Raw genomic sequence first — 19,470 nt, forward strand, 5'->3', positions numbered from 1 at the left:
TACGCCTGACTTGGCACCCCCTGTTCAATCCTCCCCTGTCCTGCACCCTTCTCAGGGTGTGACTTAGGTCCCTCCATAGCTTCACCCTGTGAAGCCACTCCCTGAGCATTCTCAAACAACGGACAACTTGATTCATTATGACCCAACTTCCCGCATTTATAACATATCATACGGAGTCCCTCGTATTGAATTAACCAGACTCTGCCATTCATCCTAAACTTTGACAGCAACGGTTTCGTCAAATCCACTTCAATACTCATACGAATAAACTGCCCCCTTTCTGCGAGCGCTGTTGGTTTGTCAATGCGGACAACCTTTCCAATCCTGCTTCCTATCTTTTTTAGTATATCTTCATGATAATACTCAACCGAAAGCCTTGGAATGCGAACCCAGGTGGTTAAATGGCGTATTGGCTCATCAGTTGCCACGAAGTTGGGCACCCACTTACGAATCGTAAGGTAATGGTCACCAATCATCCAAGGGCCTTGAGTTAGCACATGGTCATAGTCCTCTTTATTTGTGAATCGTGCCACATAAAAAGAATGGCCAACATCCATAAGGGTAAGCCCCCCCTTAATTGCCCATTTCTTCTTGATTTGCCTGAGCAGTGTAAAATATCCGATGTTCTTGTCAAACATCTTGATAATAAGCGTATCCTTCCAATGTCTCCGGATCTTAGCTTTTTCTTCTTTTGTTAGCAGGATAGTTGGACACGTTGGGTCATTTGCGAACTCACTGTCCTCAATATCATCATCCGACTCTTCTTCAAAGGCTTCATTGTGGGTAACATTGAAACCCATCCCTTCTCTAATGGCAAAAGATGGCGACCCTCCATTACTAAGAGATTCCTTATATGAAGGACGTGGACTATGTTGGTGCTTCTGGGAGAACTCCCCGTGAGAATGAGATTGATCTATGTTCTCAATGGGTTGATTCATTTTGACTTTCTTGGTGGATCTATTGTTTGAGTCGTCTTCAGGAATTGAAGAGGACGAAGAGTTTTGTAAACATAAACGTTTGAGTATAGAATTAAAACAACAAAGCATACAAAACTGTTTTTCATTAGAGCAGTCAAGTTATGAATTAAAGAAAATAATTGATTTGAGCTTACAAATAATGTCCATATGTATGTCCAACCCCACATAATGTGCTTAATGATGCACTATACCTGTTTAGATGAAAAATGATGCCTCTATGTGTGACAGCGTTTTCCCAATATTTTACTTATTGACTTATTTATTTACATAAACATACATGAAATAGTAAAGTGCGTTAAAAATATAATATAAATTATTTTTATGCACTTACAAAATATATACACCGTAGTACTCCACAAGTTTACATACAAAATATTATTGCATAAATGTGGAGCGAATCAATAGTTTTACGAATGGAAGACAACAAGATTTTTGTAAACTAATATACTTATTTTGTCTCGATTAATTTTTGTCACAAAGACCAAAGAAAGAAGAGGGGACCAGGCTAATTATTAAATGACAAGTTGACAAAATTGAGTCTGAAGGATCACATTGCTCATCAAATGCATTCCTAAACAGAAATGACAACAATTGACTAAAATATCTCAAAATGAAATAAGACAACAAATGACAGGGATAGAGTAAGTAACATTTTACAAACTAAGCGAAGTTGGTGAAAACAATTTTGTCATATTAATATTAATATTTAGCAGTACTCTTATCTTTGTCAATTGTTTACCTTTTATATTTATTGTAAGGGGTATTTTAATCAAATATAAGCAAATGATTGAGATGGATGGATCAATTTTGAAAAATTATAAAAATCCAGCAATTTTTACCTTTACTTAGATAGAGAAAGTAATAATTTTATAAATTTAAGACATATACAAAACATATACAAACTTATCGTGATGAAAGCGTGTGGATTCGACATTTGTTATCTTTTAATTGGTTAAATTGAATGATGCATATTTCAGTCAAAATTCGAGATGAAAGTAACATGATGGTATGTATTTATGATTAATACATGTTTTTCTTCCTAAATATAATTTTGTTTTGTTATATTTTAACAATTTGAATTTTCTTTTGGAATATTACTTCCACCGTAATAATATATACTCCCTCCATTATTCTTTAGTGGCTTTGCATTTTTTTATGCACTATTAATTATACTTCTTTAATATCATCGCATGCAAAACTTTCCTTTCATTGATTGGTTTAAACCATTTACATATTTCAAGGCTCTAATTAAATGCTTAATTAATCTTAACTCATTCTTAACTTATTTCTTAATAAGTGGGACATTTGCTAAAACAAAAGTAATGATTATTAATTAATATAATATTCATTATAAACGACATGAAAACTAAAAAACATGTTATATTTTTTTAAAAAATTTACATTAAATATGTATACGTTAGGTATAAAATATTGATTATAACTAACTAAATATTACTTTTAGTTAACTATTTTATATGTTTTCTTTTAAATACTTTGAAGTTAGACCTCAAAAAATAATATTTGAGAAAGTTCAACCTATTTTATTTACATGTAAACACTTAAACATCATTATATATAGTTGTTTAAAAAAACAAAAGGTGCAAATTTATTAAATGTGTGTTTGACACATAGCACATGCAAGACACAATCAAAATATTCGAATAAGTTGAGTTTGGACCTATATGTTTGATAAATAAATATCACACGTTATACATACAAAATTAAAAATTACATAAAATTATATTCACATTATTTTGAACAAATATTAATCGATTTGGAACAAACGTATCGTGAAATGATATATATTTGAGAACTTAATTGCTGATTGTTGCATTATTCGAATAAATTTTGTTTTAATTAATATGATTTTTTATCAATCACAAATTTATTTATAAAACATTGATCATGCATAATTTAATTATCACTTATTAGTTTTAATTAAAATTTGTATGTATTTTATTTTAAAATATTTAAGTTAAACCTAAAAAAATTAAATTTGAGAAAAATTAATTTATTTTTATTTATAAGTAAAAATATTAAAGGTTATATATGAATCATGTTATTTTTCTTCAATTACAAGAATTAAATATTAAAACAGGCCGCGCGAAGCGCGGGATATTACCTAGTGTTTTATATGAGTATGCTGAGCTAGGTAGCACCCTAACGTATAAGGATCGTGGAGACGGACATAACACAGACACAAACACGTGACACGACATCCTATGAAATTCAGCCAACGGAACACGTTATTCAAATTTAATAAAATAAATATTTTATAGTTATAACTAACGTAGAATTTTATTGTTTTGTAAATGTATTTGATATTATTAAATTTTAATAATTGAAGGTATAATTTTACTTCGATTATAATGCATTCTCATTTTGACAAATACTTTAATTTTGAGCATTATTTTAAAAATAATTGTTAATGGCGTGTTTGTTCCGTGTTTTAGGTTTTGAATACCCGAGTTTACGTGGACATCATTTTGACAAATACTTTATTTTTGAGCATTATTTTAAAAATGGATTCACTAATCAAGAAGTCTTTTTATTTCCTTATTAAACTGGGGAATTTTTATTCTCTTATCAGTAGTAAAAAAAATAAAAATAAAGGAGGATTAGAAACTCTCTTTGCCTTCCGATATATATTACCCATATTTTCGGGAGGCACGTCGAAATTTAGTTTACACAATATTCCATTTTCCATAAAAAAAAAAAATAATAATAATAATGAGATGGCGCCACCGGGTGGTACTTAAACTGAGCGCCACCCGGGGAATAATAGTAAATTTCTTGTTTATTTTCATTTCCCTCCCTTGAATTTTGAATTTAAAACCAATAAAAGAAAAAGGGTAATTAAGGAAATTGTAGTTATAATTATTATAACAGAAAAGAAAATTGTAATGCTTTATTAACGCCATATTTGTAGCATTTTTGAAGATCTTCATCAAACAGAAAAGAAGGCCATATGATTTTCCCATTTGGACCATGAATGTGATCAAGTTCATATAGTGCGCATAGGTTAATTACGACGTATAGAAGAAGAATTGAATTCATTAGTTAAGTGAGGTTGTGGTTGTGTGGGTAATTAGGCCTGTCAAGCATGTTGATAACAGATCTAACCCAATCGATCTTTAGAGTGTGTTCATTCTTCATTGACGGATCGTATTGAATTTTCTCTTTCGTTGGTTTGTAGATGAAAAACAAAGTAGATTAAGAAAAAAAATATATACAATGATGAAAAAAAAAAGTAATTACTGATGAAGATCATAATTTAGTATAGATTAGGTTATTATAAAATATTTTTTTTTTGTGTAGAATATTAGAGTCCATTTTTGAAATAATGGTCAAAAATAAAATATTTGTCGTTTTGGGTCGCTTTTGAAAATATTTGTCAAAATGGTGTCCACGTAGGCTCGGGATTTCTAGACCCGAAACACGTCACTACTAATGGCGTGTTTTGTGAAGGAAACACGCCATTAGTAGTGGCGTGTCTTTACAACAATTTTTTTCCCAACTGACTGAACTTTAAAAAAAAAAAAAAAAATGCATAAGACACGCCATTAGGGGTGGCGTGTTTCCCCTCCGAAACCCGCCATTCCCAATGACGTGTTTGTTTTAGTCCATTTTTTAATGAAGTTTCTTTCCGTATTCATTATAAACACGCCATTGGTAGTGGCCTGTTTTAGGTCCAGAAATCCCGAGCCTACGTGGACACCATTTTGATAAATATTTTCAAAGCCGACCCAAAACGACAAATATTTTATTTTTGACCATTATTTCAAAAATGGATTCAGAATATTATAAAGAAAGAGTGATTTTAATTATACAGATATAAATTTACATAACTACCCTTAAATATTTGGCGCAAAAACGAAAACTACATTTTAATTTTAGTTTTTCTTTTTTCTATAACTATGGTGGCGACGAGATTCGGTGCCACCCGGTAGCGCCCTATCACCATCCAAAAAAAATAGCAGAACAACAATGTCTCTGCCTCTCTGGTGCTGTTTTTTTTTTCCCATTTGGATAGTCCTAAACGAGTCTCTGGTTGCTTAATGTGTCCGAGACGCTTATTTTATTTTGCTTTTATTTACTCTTGTTACGGTCAACGGCTTTATGCCGCTCAAATAATCAAATTAGGACAATGCTTGGGATGTTTAGGTATAGAAATGGACACATCTGGTGCTTGAATAATTACCAATTACAAAAAACAACTGGATTAAAAACTAACATGTCAGTTTTTAATTAGTCGCTAACTGGTGCCGCGCTCCACAATCCCACAAAATACTCCTATGCCATAGTAGATGCACAAAACTAAAGAGTTCAAAGCCTTAAAAATGAAAACTTATATAAAACCGTTGTATAGATATAACAAACTACTTTCATGTTATATACCTTATTTTATAAATGAGTTAATGACTTAGTTATGTGTATACAACGGTCTTATACAAGGCTAACTGAAATGAAAATAACATAGCGGAGATTTTTGGAATTTAACATAAAGAGAGTGAGGCAACTATGTGAAAGAACTGAAGCTGTTCTAGCAGCTCCTTGGCATGGCTCATGCCTCTATGCTCCACTCTTGTAAACAGCTCGCTGCTAAGGCGGTCCCCTATGTGAGCATCTACGAGCACACCACAAACGCTGCGACAGCTGGTGGCTAAGGCTTGACCAACTTCAGCTTCATTGTCTGGTTGGCTAACAACCAAAGGGCTTCCTCCTCTGAACAATTCAAGCTTATTAATGGCAAATGAACCGTTGGACTCCACTACTTCTCTGAAGTCTTGTAAACTTGGTGCATATACTGGGATGTTGAAACTGTCTCGTTTTTCACTGCTGATAAACCCCTACAAACAGTATCCAATACAATAAATTGGTCAGGGGATGAATTTTACTTTGTTCCATTTCACAATATTTTCAAAATTCCTCGTACACATTTTGAAAAACCCGGGATGAATTGGGATAAACGGAAAAAGTATATAGTTTTGGAAATGATTTTTATTGTCCTTGTGAATGTTATGGGCATGTCACATGATCTTGTGGTTTATAGATTACTGTTTGCTACCAAATTCAATCTGGTCGTTAATTCGCAATCAATTGTTAATTAGTTGCTAATTAGCAACTAACTAATGAATTGTTGCTAGGGTTGGTTGCTAAATGGCCTTTTTCTTGTAGTGTTGGTCTCCTTCCACACTACTACAAATATGTCCAAAGGAACCATAAATAAGAAACCGGTTAAATTATATAACCGGTTTCTTTAATATAAGAAACCGGTTAAAAGTGAAATGGGGTTTCTTTGTTAATTCATAAGATACCGTATCCTTAAAACCGGCCTCTTAGAAATGACGTGTCCCATCTCTCACTCCTCAACCTCAAAAGTGAAAAAAAACCTACCTCAGTAAAAAAAAAAAAATCACTCGATCAAACCCACATTCTCCACACCTTCATCTCCATTCTTCTCTCAGTTAACCCCCTCCCTCTCTAATCAATTACGACCGACCTTCTTCTCTAGCCTCGCCACCGACGACCTTCTTCTCTAGCTTTGACACCGACGACCTTCTTCATTTGCTTTAGGCTCAAGCATGAACAAAATCATAAATCTAATCAATGGTCGATAATTCAATTCCACGAAATTAGGGTTCTCTATATAAGAATAATGTGAGGCGATTATTGAGAGAACTTTCTGCTATCAATCTTCGGTAGTTCATGCACAATACTAAGTATATCTCATTTCAATTTATGGATTATTTATGGCTGTTCTGTTATTTGCGAAAATCAGTTGGTAAGGGCATTATACGAATTCTATTTGTTCAACCATATATTTTTAGGAATTAAAATATCATATAAAGTATGTACTTGTTTGTTTGATTGCAGTCGCATCTTTTGAAATCAATCAGTCGGATAGTGTTTGGTTGATTGCAGTTCCATCTTTTGAAATGAGGTCAATCTTGACATTGTTGGTTAATGAATTTTGTTTCTTTCGATCATATTTGTAGGTTATGAGATAATTGTGTCTTGGTTTACGATTTGATTACTCACTTCCTGTATCTACATGTTTCTTTTTGGCTGTCAGGTTTTCTCATCACTTGATAGAGAGCCATTCCCTTATATCTGACCACAATGCAGGTGGGCAATGCACTTTCAGACCCTTACCTCTCTTTTGCAGCTACATTGAATGGTTTGGCAGGCGCACTTAACGGATTAGCTAACCAAGTATTACCTCCTTCCATGCCTCCCCGGTACTAATAATTAATGTTGATGTGCTTCCTGGTTGTTTATCTTTCTATTGATCTAGTAAGCCAGCCTATGAAAACATTGGCAATAATAAATTGATCTTTCTTACCTGCTCTTCCCCTCATCCTCTTTCTCTTTGGATGTTTGATCAGCTGGTGTGATGTTTGCACTTTTAGAGCTCATGGTTTCTTCTTTAACTTCTCGTGCAATCAAGGTTACTCTGGCTTCAGGCTTTTCAAGTTTATGTCTTTTATCATGTTTAATACTAACCCTCATATATATTTTTTTAGCCCTTAAACATACACGTGTCAAAGGTGTTATTCAAATTTTTTTATTGATCATGGAGATACATCAATTTTAGATTTAGCTATTGCAGCTTAAACATGTTCACAATGATTCGTGACTATCACAACTTTTTTTTTTTTGTCTGAGAAATGATTTGTTGTCCTTTCTTGCCACAAGTTTTGGTCATAGAGAAAGCTATTTCACGTTTCATCCGAAGCACAATCATGTTGGTGTTATTTACTAAGGATCCCCTCATATCTGGAGCAACCAATTTATGACACTATTTTTTGGGTTTGGGTTGTGTTTTATTACCCATTTATTTGTGTTTTGTGCATCCCTTCTTTTGTTTTTGTCTCGTAGTTACCAGTGATCATGATAATCACGTTAATTTGTGTTATGGATCAAATAAGTTGATTATGAATGCTGAGAAAGCATCACTACTGAGCAAATGAAAGATTATGTCTGGACACTAAACAGTGGCCAAGTGAGTCTATTATTTTTAGTTACAGGTGAGTCTATTACTTTTAGGTATAGTTGGGGTTGTTTTGAAGTTGGGATTTCTAGTGTAATTTTAATTATATATTGTTCCCACTTGAGATTGAGAATTTCGTCAGTGTTACGATTTCTTATTAACTATACTTGCAAACTGTTGTTAATTTCCCTGCTCAGTGTCTCAGACTTATGTGAAAAATATTATCGTTATCATTTTTTGATGTGATGTTGCTATTGTTTTATTTTCCTGAAAACAATAATAATTGTACCATATACCTGTTACAATGGTGAACCTGTATTCTTTTCCTGTGTTGAATTAGTAGAGTATTAATGTAACTCTTTTATTATTATCTCCATTGTAGTGACCCGGATACGGGTTGAATTTTTTGCGTCTGGTTGTAGACGACACACTCTGTTAAAGACAGTTGCACCACCTTAAAGTCCTTAGTTTTTTTCACTGCATCCAGGTATGCATCACCTTCTTTAATGTGTTATAGTTGTACACCTACACCATACTTGCTTTTATAATAGTCGTTGTACACATTCAATATTCTAAGGGGTAAGTGCTTATGCACTATTTTGGTTGAATTAAGGGTTGTTGGTAGTAGAAGATGGAATTCCCCCTCTTGCCTCCAGTTAGTAGTAGGTTATTGTTGGCTTGTTCTTTGTTAATCATACGGCGAGTCCTTGATTTTGTGGTTTTCTTTGATTGAATAACCGTATAATAGAGTACTGAGAAGAAGAACTGATTTAGTTTCTTCATTCTATATTTGAATATGATTATAGATCTCATAAATAGCCAATTGATGAAGGTTTAAAATTGTGAAGACTGTAAATTTTTTAATTAGATTCCTCTTACACTGCCCATTTATATTGATAAATACTAAGAAAAATGAGCCTTCTGTTTGCGTGATTCTGTTGATCATAATTCGTAAAGACCTTGTGTTCATCCTTCGAATTTTTATCCTAGTTCATAGTCTAATGTAATGTAACAGAAAATTGATATTGTTAATAACAATTTATATATTTTGATATTTATTTATCCTTTTCTACTGCCCATTTACATTGATGTTGTTGATCCTTGTGTTCTTGTGCAGGCTCATCACGTTGTCGAGCAATTGCGAGGACTTAGAACATTCAGAACATGTGCGGTAGAGCTGATGACGATCTCGTGGTGTTGCTTTTTTTTATTTTTTATTTTATTTTTGTGAACAGATACTGTATTGAAGTTCAGAGATATAGAATGCATAACTACGTGTCTATATTGTAAAGTGTATAAGCTTCCTATGATATGCGACTCAATTGATTTTGTAAGCCATGGTGATGCTGTAATTTCAATTTTAAATATTGTAACTTTAAATAAATTTTACCTATTGATTTTATTTATTGGTATTTTTTTTTTGATTTTACAATAATCAAAGAGACTGGTTTTGGTAAAAAAACGGTTTCAAAGATGAGATCAAAGAGACCGGTTTTGGTCAAAAACTGGTTTCAAAGATGAGGTCAAAGAGACCGGTTTTCACTAATGACTAGTTTCTTACCTACTAATCAAAGACATCAGTTCCTTTTGATAACAGGTTTCTTAAATGTGACAAAGAAACCATTCCTATAACCGGTTTCTTAGGCTAAGACACCTATGAGATATAGACCGGTTATGGTACGGTCTCTTAGGCCATTTTTAACCGGTTTCTTAGGGATTTTTTGTAGTAGTGCCAATTCTTTAAAATTGTCCCATCTACTAAAAAACTTTCACAAAGTTTTAAAAATAAGGCAATTTCAAAAAGGCGGAAGAAATAGAATACATCACCTCAGCCTTACGAAAAATGCAATAAAATAAAATGTACTACTACATCTTTTTCTTTATGTCATTCTGTCTTGTAACATTACTTTTCCGCTACAAACCTTACAAAATGTTTTTTCTTCATTCTTTACCGTCGTAGAAAAATACACTAACATAATGTTAAGACTTTATAAACTTTACTACTCTCTCCGTTTCAGTTAATAGTTTATATTTGCTTTATTTTCTCTCAAAAAATAAAAACAAGTGTAAACTATTCATTGAGACAGAGAGGGTATATTTATTAGTTATGGGACATTCTTCCTCAAGATGTTAAATGAAACTATGAGGTAGACAAAATAATGGATTAAAAGGATATTCATGTAGACATATTATTATAAGGTTATCCAATAACATCCAAGAATTGTGATTGATGGTCCTTTATACAAAAGAAATGTCATCAATTAAATCTAAAGAGTTGACACTATGATTTAATTAGCGAAGTGAACTATTTGAATATAGTATCCAATAACCATAACTATTCAATGTTTCTAACCAAGCTATTATCATTTCAATTATTCAACATGAAATAAAGCATGAAAAGAATAGAATTATGATTTGAAATTTGCTTTTTTTTTTTTTTTTTTTAAATGGTAGGGATCATGCATGCCTATGCAAATCTATCCAACTTGCCTATCTAAGAAAGGAATGAAATGGATTAATTTGATCATTCACACACAATTTGTTCATTCTATTTTAAGAATAAACTTGATGAGTAATTTGATCATTCACACACAATTTGTCCCACTTGTCATTTAGCTATTGACCCTCTCCTCTTTCCTTGGCCTTTGTGCCAAAATCAAAGGACAGCAAATGACCGGGACGGAGGGAGTAATTATGTCTTAATTAGCATAGTTAGTTATTGAAATGAAGTTATTATGGTGTAAAATGGTACAATGTCACCGGGTGGTACTGAGTTCAACACCAGATATTTTAATAATATAATAATATGTTAATAAAATAACTAACTCCGAGTATGGTGGTACTAAACTCGATATCATCAGGTAACGTTCTCATTTCTTATAATTATTATAATATGTCATACGATAAATCTTTGCAAATGAGCCATTACTAAGACTTAACAATGAACTTATTATAAAACAGTGAAAAAAGAATTTGAGTTTTCTTGATTAACATAGTTATTAAAGCAACAATAATGTTGGTAAGTAAATATACCTCTTGAACAAGGTCATCCCATGCATCTTGGAAGTGAGTCCCAAAGAGGAGACCAGCACCACCTTGGTCAGTGGGGTCCAAAGAAGTCCTTCCTAAGCAAACAAGGAACATGGAACCACCTCTCTTTAATTCAACAGACCTTGCTTTCAAGAAAGCAGCTAAATCTGTTTGAAATTGTTTCTTGTAAGCATTTGCAGTGCTCTCATTTGCTCCATGGATGCACACTCTTCCTTTATTGTATGCCTTTGACCTCTTGTCCAATACATTCTTTGGAATCTATGGACATCCATGCAAAAGCTATTTAGTTTATATGCGAAATCAAGCCTAGCTAGTTTTACAATTAGTAGATTATACAACTGATTATATGTAGTTTATGTACAACCTTTTTAATGTTGTCGAGTTTTGTTATAAAGTTGTCGAGCTTTACTAACAAAATTGTCTAGTTACAATACAAAGTTATTGAGCTTAAGAGGAATAATTATTAAACTCAATAACTTTTTAAATTACCTGAATAACTTATAAAATAGCTCGACAACTTTGTGTAAAGAACTCAACAACTTTGAGGCGGTTGTACAATGCTAATATACAACTGGTTGTAAGATAGTATTTGTGCTAGTTTTAGGCATGCTTAGTGTACCACGTTGTTGTATATCCAACCAATGAGAAAATCGGAATTAATAAGAAGTCCCATAACTAGTAAACTAACAATGTATTATTTAAGTGAAACAAAAAAAAAAAAAAAAAAAAAAATAAAAAAAAAAAAAAAAAAAAAAACAATGTTGCTTATTGATTAGAGAGTATTACCTAAAACAGCTAATAGTTTTCCATACTAAAGAAACTAGTATAGATCTCGCGCAAATGCGCGGTTTTTTAGATAGGGATATTAGAGAATGTAACAATTATACTATTGGTATTTAATAGTGTAAATCCCGCACATTTGCGGGATATATAGATGTTTTGTTTTTAGTTATTATTTAAATATTTTAAATTGATACATTATTAATTTTTCATATTTTTCATATACCTCATCGTATTTCGATATGAGAAAAAAATGAAGTATGAACTAATCAAGAGAATTTAGTAAAGTTATAAAATATGTTTAATAATTTTTTCTTTAACATAAAACTAATGATTACAAATAATAAATTTTCTCAAACTATGCTAATGATTTTTTATTTTTTTTGTGATGAAGCTAATTATATCAGTTTAATATTTTGTTTTATACAAAATGTGTCAAGTCATTCTCTCATATATAATAATACATAACAAAAATTTAGAGATTTACAGTTTATAAAATTATAGTGAATTTATCTTCTTTAATTAAAATATTATAATTTAGATTTTCAAAGAAAATACTATTATTTGATTAAAAGGTTATATTTTGATGAAATGATAATAATTTAAAGAAAGAAGTATTTTTGTTTTCTTATTTAGCTTGATACCTTTTGGAGGAAAACATTGGAGAATTTTATTCTCTTAGTATATAGGAGGATTCATTCCTAATTTTATACCTTCAAATTTTTATATTTCGCCTACTTGTATTTTAATATGAGAAAAAAAAACGTAGTATGTCATGAATTTTTTTTTAATATAAAGTTAATGATTTTATTTTATAACTTTGCTTAAATTATCTTAATGAGTTTTTTTCACGTAGGTAATAATATTATTTTATTGTTTTATACAGTTTAAGTATGCATTAAGTCATTTTCGAAGAAAAATTAACGATTTTGTATTTTATAATTTTATACTCCTTTTATTTTATTTTGATCAAAACATTATATAATTATAATTTAGAATTTAATAAAAAAGTCATGCTTTAAAAAAAAGATTATAGTTTAATGGGAAAATTTTATTTCTTTCCTTATATAAGTAGGTGAAGTTTGGAGGGAAAACTTTTGAGAATTTTTATTCTCTTAGTAGTAGGGGAGATGGCCATGAAAAACAAATGGGAAATTTGTTTTTTTGTGAAAATTGAAAGGAATTACATGTTTTTCAAAAGTATACTCACACCTTTTCACGCAAATATTTTGAGAAATAGTAATTCTGTTTAACTAACATGTACCCTTTAGACACATGTTAGAGAAAATTAATTTAAAGGAATATTTCTTATTATATCCGTCTCAGTCAATAGCTATCATTGTTTGAAATTTCCTTGACATATTTCGAACAATCATAATTAAGCAAACGAAGGTATATATAAATATTATGGAAATTTGACGTAAGATATCACTATTTTATTTTCCAATATACGCCGTAATATTTATCGTCTAATTTCGTATTCAAGTCTCGTTAACATGCAGTCATGCAGGACATGTTATTTATGTACCTTATTTATTTTATTTTTATTTTTTGTGAGTGATATTTTAATCAAAGGTTAACAAAATATCAAAATAAAGGAAGTATAAAAACAAGAGTACACTTTTTAAGTGTTTTTGTGTAGTAAGAGTATCTCCTAATTATAGTCCTAACAATAAGGAAAAACTCTTTTAATTCGTGACCTAGTGAATAGACCATCTCTCAATATACTAACTAATTTGAGTCTACCCATTAAGTTATCTTTATCCCGATGGAGATTACCCCAACTGTCACGCAGGGGATACTCCTAGTTAAGGGGAAAAAAAACTAACTAATTTTGGTAAATAACTTAGGTCAATATGGTAGTGGCTTGGTGATACTTAGTGACATTAATACTTTGACGTAACGTCGTAACCTCATGTTCATATAAAAAAATGTAGAAATTAAACACTGGTAAATAAATTAATTCGGCCGTATAAATAGAGTACCTGAGATAGCCAATGCAAGGAAAAGGCAGAGTGAAAAACATCAATAGACCTGGCCGGAAAAAGGCGCCGGTAAAAAGAGCCGGGAACGCCAGCAGCAAAATACGAGCGGTGCTTATCAGACGCCAAGCAGTCCTCCATTGTGCCACCACCCTCACCATCATAGTAATAATTAGGAAGGAGTTGAAAGAGGGTGTTGAAGTCATTGGAGGGCAAGTCCGAAAAGAAGGCTGAGAACTCCGGCACCACACTTCCCGATGCCTCGTACCGCTTTGCCACGTGGTTGATGATCACATCCACCATGTATATGGTGTTGGACCCACTTGAGCACCCTAGGTCCACCACTACAAAGGGTGTGTCTGCTGATCCTATGTGCACCTCGTCTAGGGCTTCCTTTAGCAAATGTAACATTGATTTTGCATGCCTTGCCTACATTTACAATTTTACACCACCCATGTATGCAAACTATAAGTACATATGTTAATTCAGAACAATCGTTTGACACTAAATTAATTAGTATGTACGAGTATAAATTTATCTATTTATATTAACAAAAAGTATATTTAAAAAGTTGTTTATTAAAATGTAATGTAGTTTTACACTAATTTGACACGTCTTAACGATTTGTGTAGTCGAGGAGGATTCTCCCAAGAACTAGGACGAGTTTTGAATTTCTTATTTGATTTTTTTGAAAAATCGAATTAATTTTATAGTATTATTAGTTCCTACTCCGATCACAATTCAATCATGCCATATATATGTTAGTGTTAATTTTTGTGGAATCTAAATTAAATCTAAGTGGAAAAGAAAACGTTCAAATTTTGAAATTTCTAATAACAACAACTAACAGAATATATTATATTAATTTAAACTGATGGAGATTTTGGTTTGTTAAGTGAATACCTGGGCTTGAGAGTTATTGGCATAGCTAGCTTGGCCGTTGCCACCTTTCATGCACAACATCTTTTCAAGCTTCATATTTGTGACAACAACATTTTCTCCCTTGTGTGTAGACATTTTATGAAATATTATTGTGAATTGATTGATAAAAGATAATGTATAATTTTGTATATTAAAAGGTGAATATTTAAGTAAGTAATGAGGAGAAGCTAAATAGGAGTGTGTGATCTATATATAGTGCAGAAGAGGGGAATAGAATCATTCTCCTGCCTCATCTATTTGGAGGACTAGGCCAAATCATTTCTTACTATTTCTTTTCATTTTCCTTTTTTATTTTGTTTTGTTGAGATATATGTACATATGTTAATCTGGGAATACTAATATATGGTAGAGAATAATATGGTGATTTTCTAACATAACGTTATTCTCTACGATACATTTCTTTATACCGTATTCCCAAATTTTGATATGTCGATATCTTAACATATTGACATTATCTCGACATGTTTCCATTTTATTTTATTTATTAGCTTTTTTAAACCCATTGAGAACAATGTTTGTAATTTCATTTTTACAATTTAAATCCTTTCGATAGTTCGTTCTATTTGTTCATTTCCGTTTTGATTTATTCTTTTACGTGTATTTTCTATTTGTGGAAGAGATAAATTGTTTCTAATATTTTATTTTGTATGCTACTATTTTTTCTCACATTTTGATTCTTTATATTTTTCAAGTCGCACATCGGAATTTTATTTATTTGAAAATCTCAAATGTATTTCATTTTATAACAAAAGCATATATAATAGCAAATTATAATATGCATGTTACACATGTAATTTCTTTTTTGTTCATTTTTTTATTTTCTTATTTCCTTTTATGATACTCTCTCCTATTTCCTTTTTCGTCTATTCACAATACTATCTCTATTTCCTCATTTGGCAAACTTTTATACTTATTTTAATCACCCCACCCCACAACAATACCCCACAATACTCATACTTTATCTTATTTTAATCACCTTATCCCACAACAATACTTATTTTAATCACATTACTCCACAACAATACTTATTTTAATCATACAATACCTTTACTCTCTCCAATCTCCTACCCCACTACAATACTTTATCATATAATACTCCCCTCCCTTAATTCCCGTGTCCTCCATAAAAGGGGAGGGGTATTAAGAATAGGAGGAAGTATTTTTTTTTTCTATTAATGAGTAATATACCATTTTGTTTTTATTTATATCATTTATTTTAACTTTGATTCCTTATTTTTGGTTTTTTCATTACTATCTCGTTTTTAATTTCTCTTTATATTTTGTTTACTTGTGTGTATAATTATAAAAAAAATCGTTTTTATTTACCTTGTTTATCTTTTTTAATTTCTTTTACTTATTTTTTAAAAAATCTATTTTAAAATTATTTTTTATTTTTTTAATATTTACCAGTTTATATTATTTTATTTTCTTCTAATTTTCATACCTTTTTTTTTATTCAAATTTTGAAATATAAAAGTTAAGTTTTTTCGAATCCATTTTTGAAATAATGGTCAAAAATAAAATATTTGTCGTTTTGGGTCGGTTTTGAAAATATTTGTCAAAATGGTGTCCACGTAGGCTCGGAATTTTTGGACCTAAAACACGCCACTACCAATGGCATGTTTATAATGAGTACGGAAAGAAACTTCATTAAAAAATGAACTAAAACAAACACGCCATTGGGAATGGCGGGTTTCGGAGGGGAAACACGCCACCCCTAATGGCGTGTCTTATGTAATTTTTTTTTTTTTTTTTTTTTAAGTTCAGTCAGTTGAGGAAAATAATTGTTGTAAAGACACGCCACTACTAATGGCGTGTTTCCTTCACAAAACACGCCATTAGTAGTGGCGTGTTTCAGGTCTAGAAATCCCGAGCCTACGTGGACACCATTTTGACAAATATTTTCAAAACCGACCCAAAACGACAAATATTTTATTTTTGACCATTATTTCAAAAATTGACTCAGTTTTTTCAAGCTTTTCTATTGAACCCTTGAATTTGGGGGCGAATTCATATAATCATGGTGGGACCCAACTATCACTATTATTTCTACCATCAAATCACAAATACTGTTGTATAATAGCATTGTACAACCACCTCAAAGTTTTTTTTTTTTTTTTTTTTTTTTTTTTTTTTTTTGCAGCGGTAAAAACGAGTTGTATACAGATGGCATTTGACTCATTTGGTCAAATGTACTTATTTTACTAATACTATAAACTGGAACAACAAGGAAACTACATCGGGTAACATAAATGTGTTGATAGCGAACAGATGACTGAATTCGGGAAGCAACTTCAACATCCTGAGCAATCTTGGAGCGACGAACATAGATGGCCAAACGATCGAACCAAACCTTCCTCATCTTAACCAACCAACGAAACCCTTGACCCATCGAGAATGAACAAAGTGTACTTACACCACAAGGACGTAGAAAGGAAAGGCGGAATGTAGACCATAAAAGCCTACCTCCAGAGGAGATAAATCTCCTACACTTTGAATAACAGCACTCACTACGGATAAGAAACTCGTAGCCAAGAAAAGAGAGAAAAAAGAAAGGGAGCAAAAGAAAGAGCCACATAATCAGCCCCCAAACCAAAACCAACATAGCAACAGGACAGAGGAAGATGGGCACAACACACACCCCCGGATGTAAAACAACGAACTTCCTTATTGACACAAGTAAACTTATTGACACCATTAAAACTAGTTGGACTAACATAAAACAACTTAGAGAAATTTTAAACACCATAAGTTTGCAAAAGTGACCACCGCATCCGACCAAACCAACACAGCTACCAGGCCCCTACACAACCCAACCGTGACTACTTCACATACCCATACAGAAACTTCAACCGCAGACTCAAGACAAAAGGTTAGACGGACCCAATGACCACAACAAGACCACCGAAACTGGTCGATCAGACAAAGGGACCACAAGAAAGCCTAGACGAAACCACAATTCTCAAAGGCAGCCTCCCGAGACCACAGCCTGGCATGCAACAAGACCAACAAAGTCCAACAAAGAAACTGATCCGACACCCGAAAACATCAACCTAACACCGGACGAGTGACAAACTGCAACAGACAGGCAGAGAACCGATAGGTGGGGGAAATGGGGGGATCACCAATCGGTCCCAAACTGCAACTGACACAAGGGTCTCACCAGACAACGGACCGATTGGTGGGGGAAATGGGGGGATCACCAATCGGTCCCAAAACAGACCCGAAAAGCAAGCTTAAAGACAAAACACAACAAAAGCTTGCCCGACACCAACAACAGTACAATCGATCACCAAGACAGTAGAAAACCATGGACAAAGGGCCTTACCAGAGGGTGGGGAAAGGGGCGAGGGGAAGGGGAAACACCCCCTGACCAAGGAAGCATGCAAGACCGGCGCAGACAAGGCAGAGAATCGGAAGAAATGGAGGCCATGTGGATCAACAAGCCCGATCATTACAACCAAACGGTCAATCAACACAGTCGTTCATCAGAAAGCGCGATTGAAAGAGAGCCTTTGGAGGAAGAAGAATGGGAAGAGTCGATTTCACCGGAGATAAGCCCAGTGAAGAGCCCATCTCCGGCGAAAGGTCAGGGGAGGATAAGGGAGGTAGTGTGTGGAATGGGGAGGCGGCGGATCAAGGTCTAGGTTTAGGGTTTGTTTTTGTGTAGAGAGAAGGGAGAGAAGACTAGAGAGAGATTGGGCTTGAATCCAATCTCACCTCAAAGTTATTGAGTTCTCACAATTGAGCTATTTTATGAAGTTGTTGAGCTTAATAATTGTTCTATTAAGCTCAATAACTTTGTACCATAGCTCGATAGTTTTGTTAATAGAGCTCCTTAACTTTGTAACGCCGCTCAATTACATTGAATAAGTTGTATAATACATTAAGTGCCATCAAATTGTGTGTAAATTTTTTTTTTTTGAAGGAAAAGACTTGAAATTCATTAACTTGGTAAAGCAAGAGCATCAAGCTCTACAAAAGGTTCGATGCGCTCCGGATACGTTCCCACCCAATACCGAGTAGAATAATCAATCGGCAAGAGATGGGCTAACTCGTGAGCGACATAATTACCTTCACGACGAGTAAAATTAAAACGAATACAAGAGAAATTACTAGCTAAATCAGAAACTACTTTCCCCATTCTCCCAAAATAATTTGTCGGGAAAGATTTCGACTTTAGCATAATTATCAGCGCCAAGCAATCAGATTCAAGCACCATATTATCGAGGCCCATCTGCAACGCCGTTCTTAAACCAAAGCCAGCAGCCATGGCTTCCGCAATGTCCGGATCCCATCTCTCTCGAACCTGTTGGACACCCATCCGTTCAACGCCCCCGGTATGGTTCCGTATCACAATGCCCATTCCACACCCCGCCTCTCCCATAACAGCGGCATCGACATTAAGTTTCCATTGCCCACTTCCCGGAGGTGTCCACACTGTCTTATCCCTCCTCTGTGTACACACCGCCCGATTCCCCATGGGTTGGGCCTTCCTTCACTCTTCCCAGAAACGCAATGCCTTCCCCACCATGCTGCTAGGGACAGTCCTCACGTGACCATAATAATGATCATTACGGAGATTCCAGCTAGCCCATAGGAGGACCAAATACTTACACACTTCATCACCCTGTTCTCGCCTCAAAATTCCATCCACCCAATCCACTATACTTCCGCCAAATGCATCCCCCACATTCTCATCTTCAATTCCACCCGCATCCCATACTTCCAGAGCAAAGGGGCA

At 33.2% G+C, this 19,470-nt stretch overlaps 2 protein-coding genes across 2 annotated transcripts; both read right to left on the bottom strand.

The window, feature by feature from the left end:
- Positions 1-5,209: 5,209 nt before the first annotated feature.
- LOC141622616 (indole-3-acetate O-methyltransferase 1-like) lies at positions 5,210-14,868 on the bottom strand. Its single transcript, XM_074438636.1, has 4 exons — positions 14,688-14,868; positions 13,788-14,213; positions 11,005-11,280; positions 5,210-5,827 (listed from the first exon to the last, which is right to left on the bottom strand). Exons 1-4 carry the CDS (start codon positions 14,799-14,801, stop codon positions 5,474-5,476), a joined length of 1,170 nt encoding a protein of 389 aa, XP_074294737.1. The 5' UTR covers positions 14,802-14,868; the 3' UTR covers positions 5,210-5,473.
- A 3,804-nt stretch (positions 14,869-18,672) lies between these two features.
- Positions 18,673-19,209, bottom strand: LOC141621013 (uncharacterized). Its single transcript, XM_074437740.1, has one exon. The coding sequence runs from the start codon at positions 19,207-19,209 to the stop codon at positions 18,673-18,675; it is 537 nt and encodes a 178-aa protein (XP_074293841.1).
- Between the last annotated feature and the right edge of the window lie 261 nt (positions 19,210-19,470).

This window comes from Silene latifolia, chromosome X (assembly GCF_048544455.1).
Source record: "Silene latifolia isolate original U9 population chromosome X, ASM4854445v1, whole genome shotgun sequence".
NCBI lineage: Eukaryota > Viridiplantae > Streptophyta > Magnoliopsida > Caryophyllales > Caryophyllaceae > Silene > Silene latifolia.

What these genes read in the sequence shown, in the direction of transcription:
- LOC141622616 (XM_074438636.1), bottom strand. Translation starts at nt 14,801, where the DNA reads ATGTCTACACACAAGGGAGAAAATGTTGTTGTCACAAATATGAAGCTT. An exon ending in CCTTGCATTGGCTATCTCAG is followed by an intron (nt 11,281 to 13,787) that starts GTACTCTATTTA and finishes GGATGTCCATAG; the next exon opens with ATTCCAAAGAATGTATTGGA. An exon ending in GGGATGACCTTGTTCAAGAG is followed by an intron (nt 5,828 to 11,004) that starts GTATATTTACTT and finishes TACTGTTTGTAG; the next exon opens with GGGTTTATCAGCAGTGAAAA.
- LOC141621013 (XM_074437740.1), bottom strand. Translation starts at nt 19,209, where the DNA reads ATGGGGAATCGGGCGGTGTGTACACAGAGGAGGGATAAGACAGTGTGG.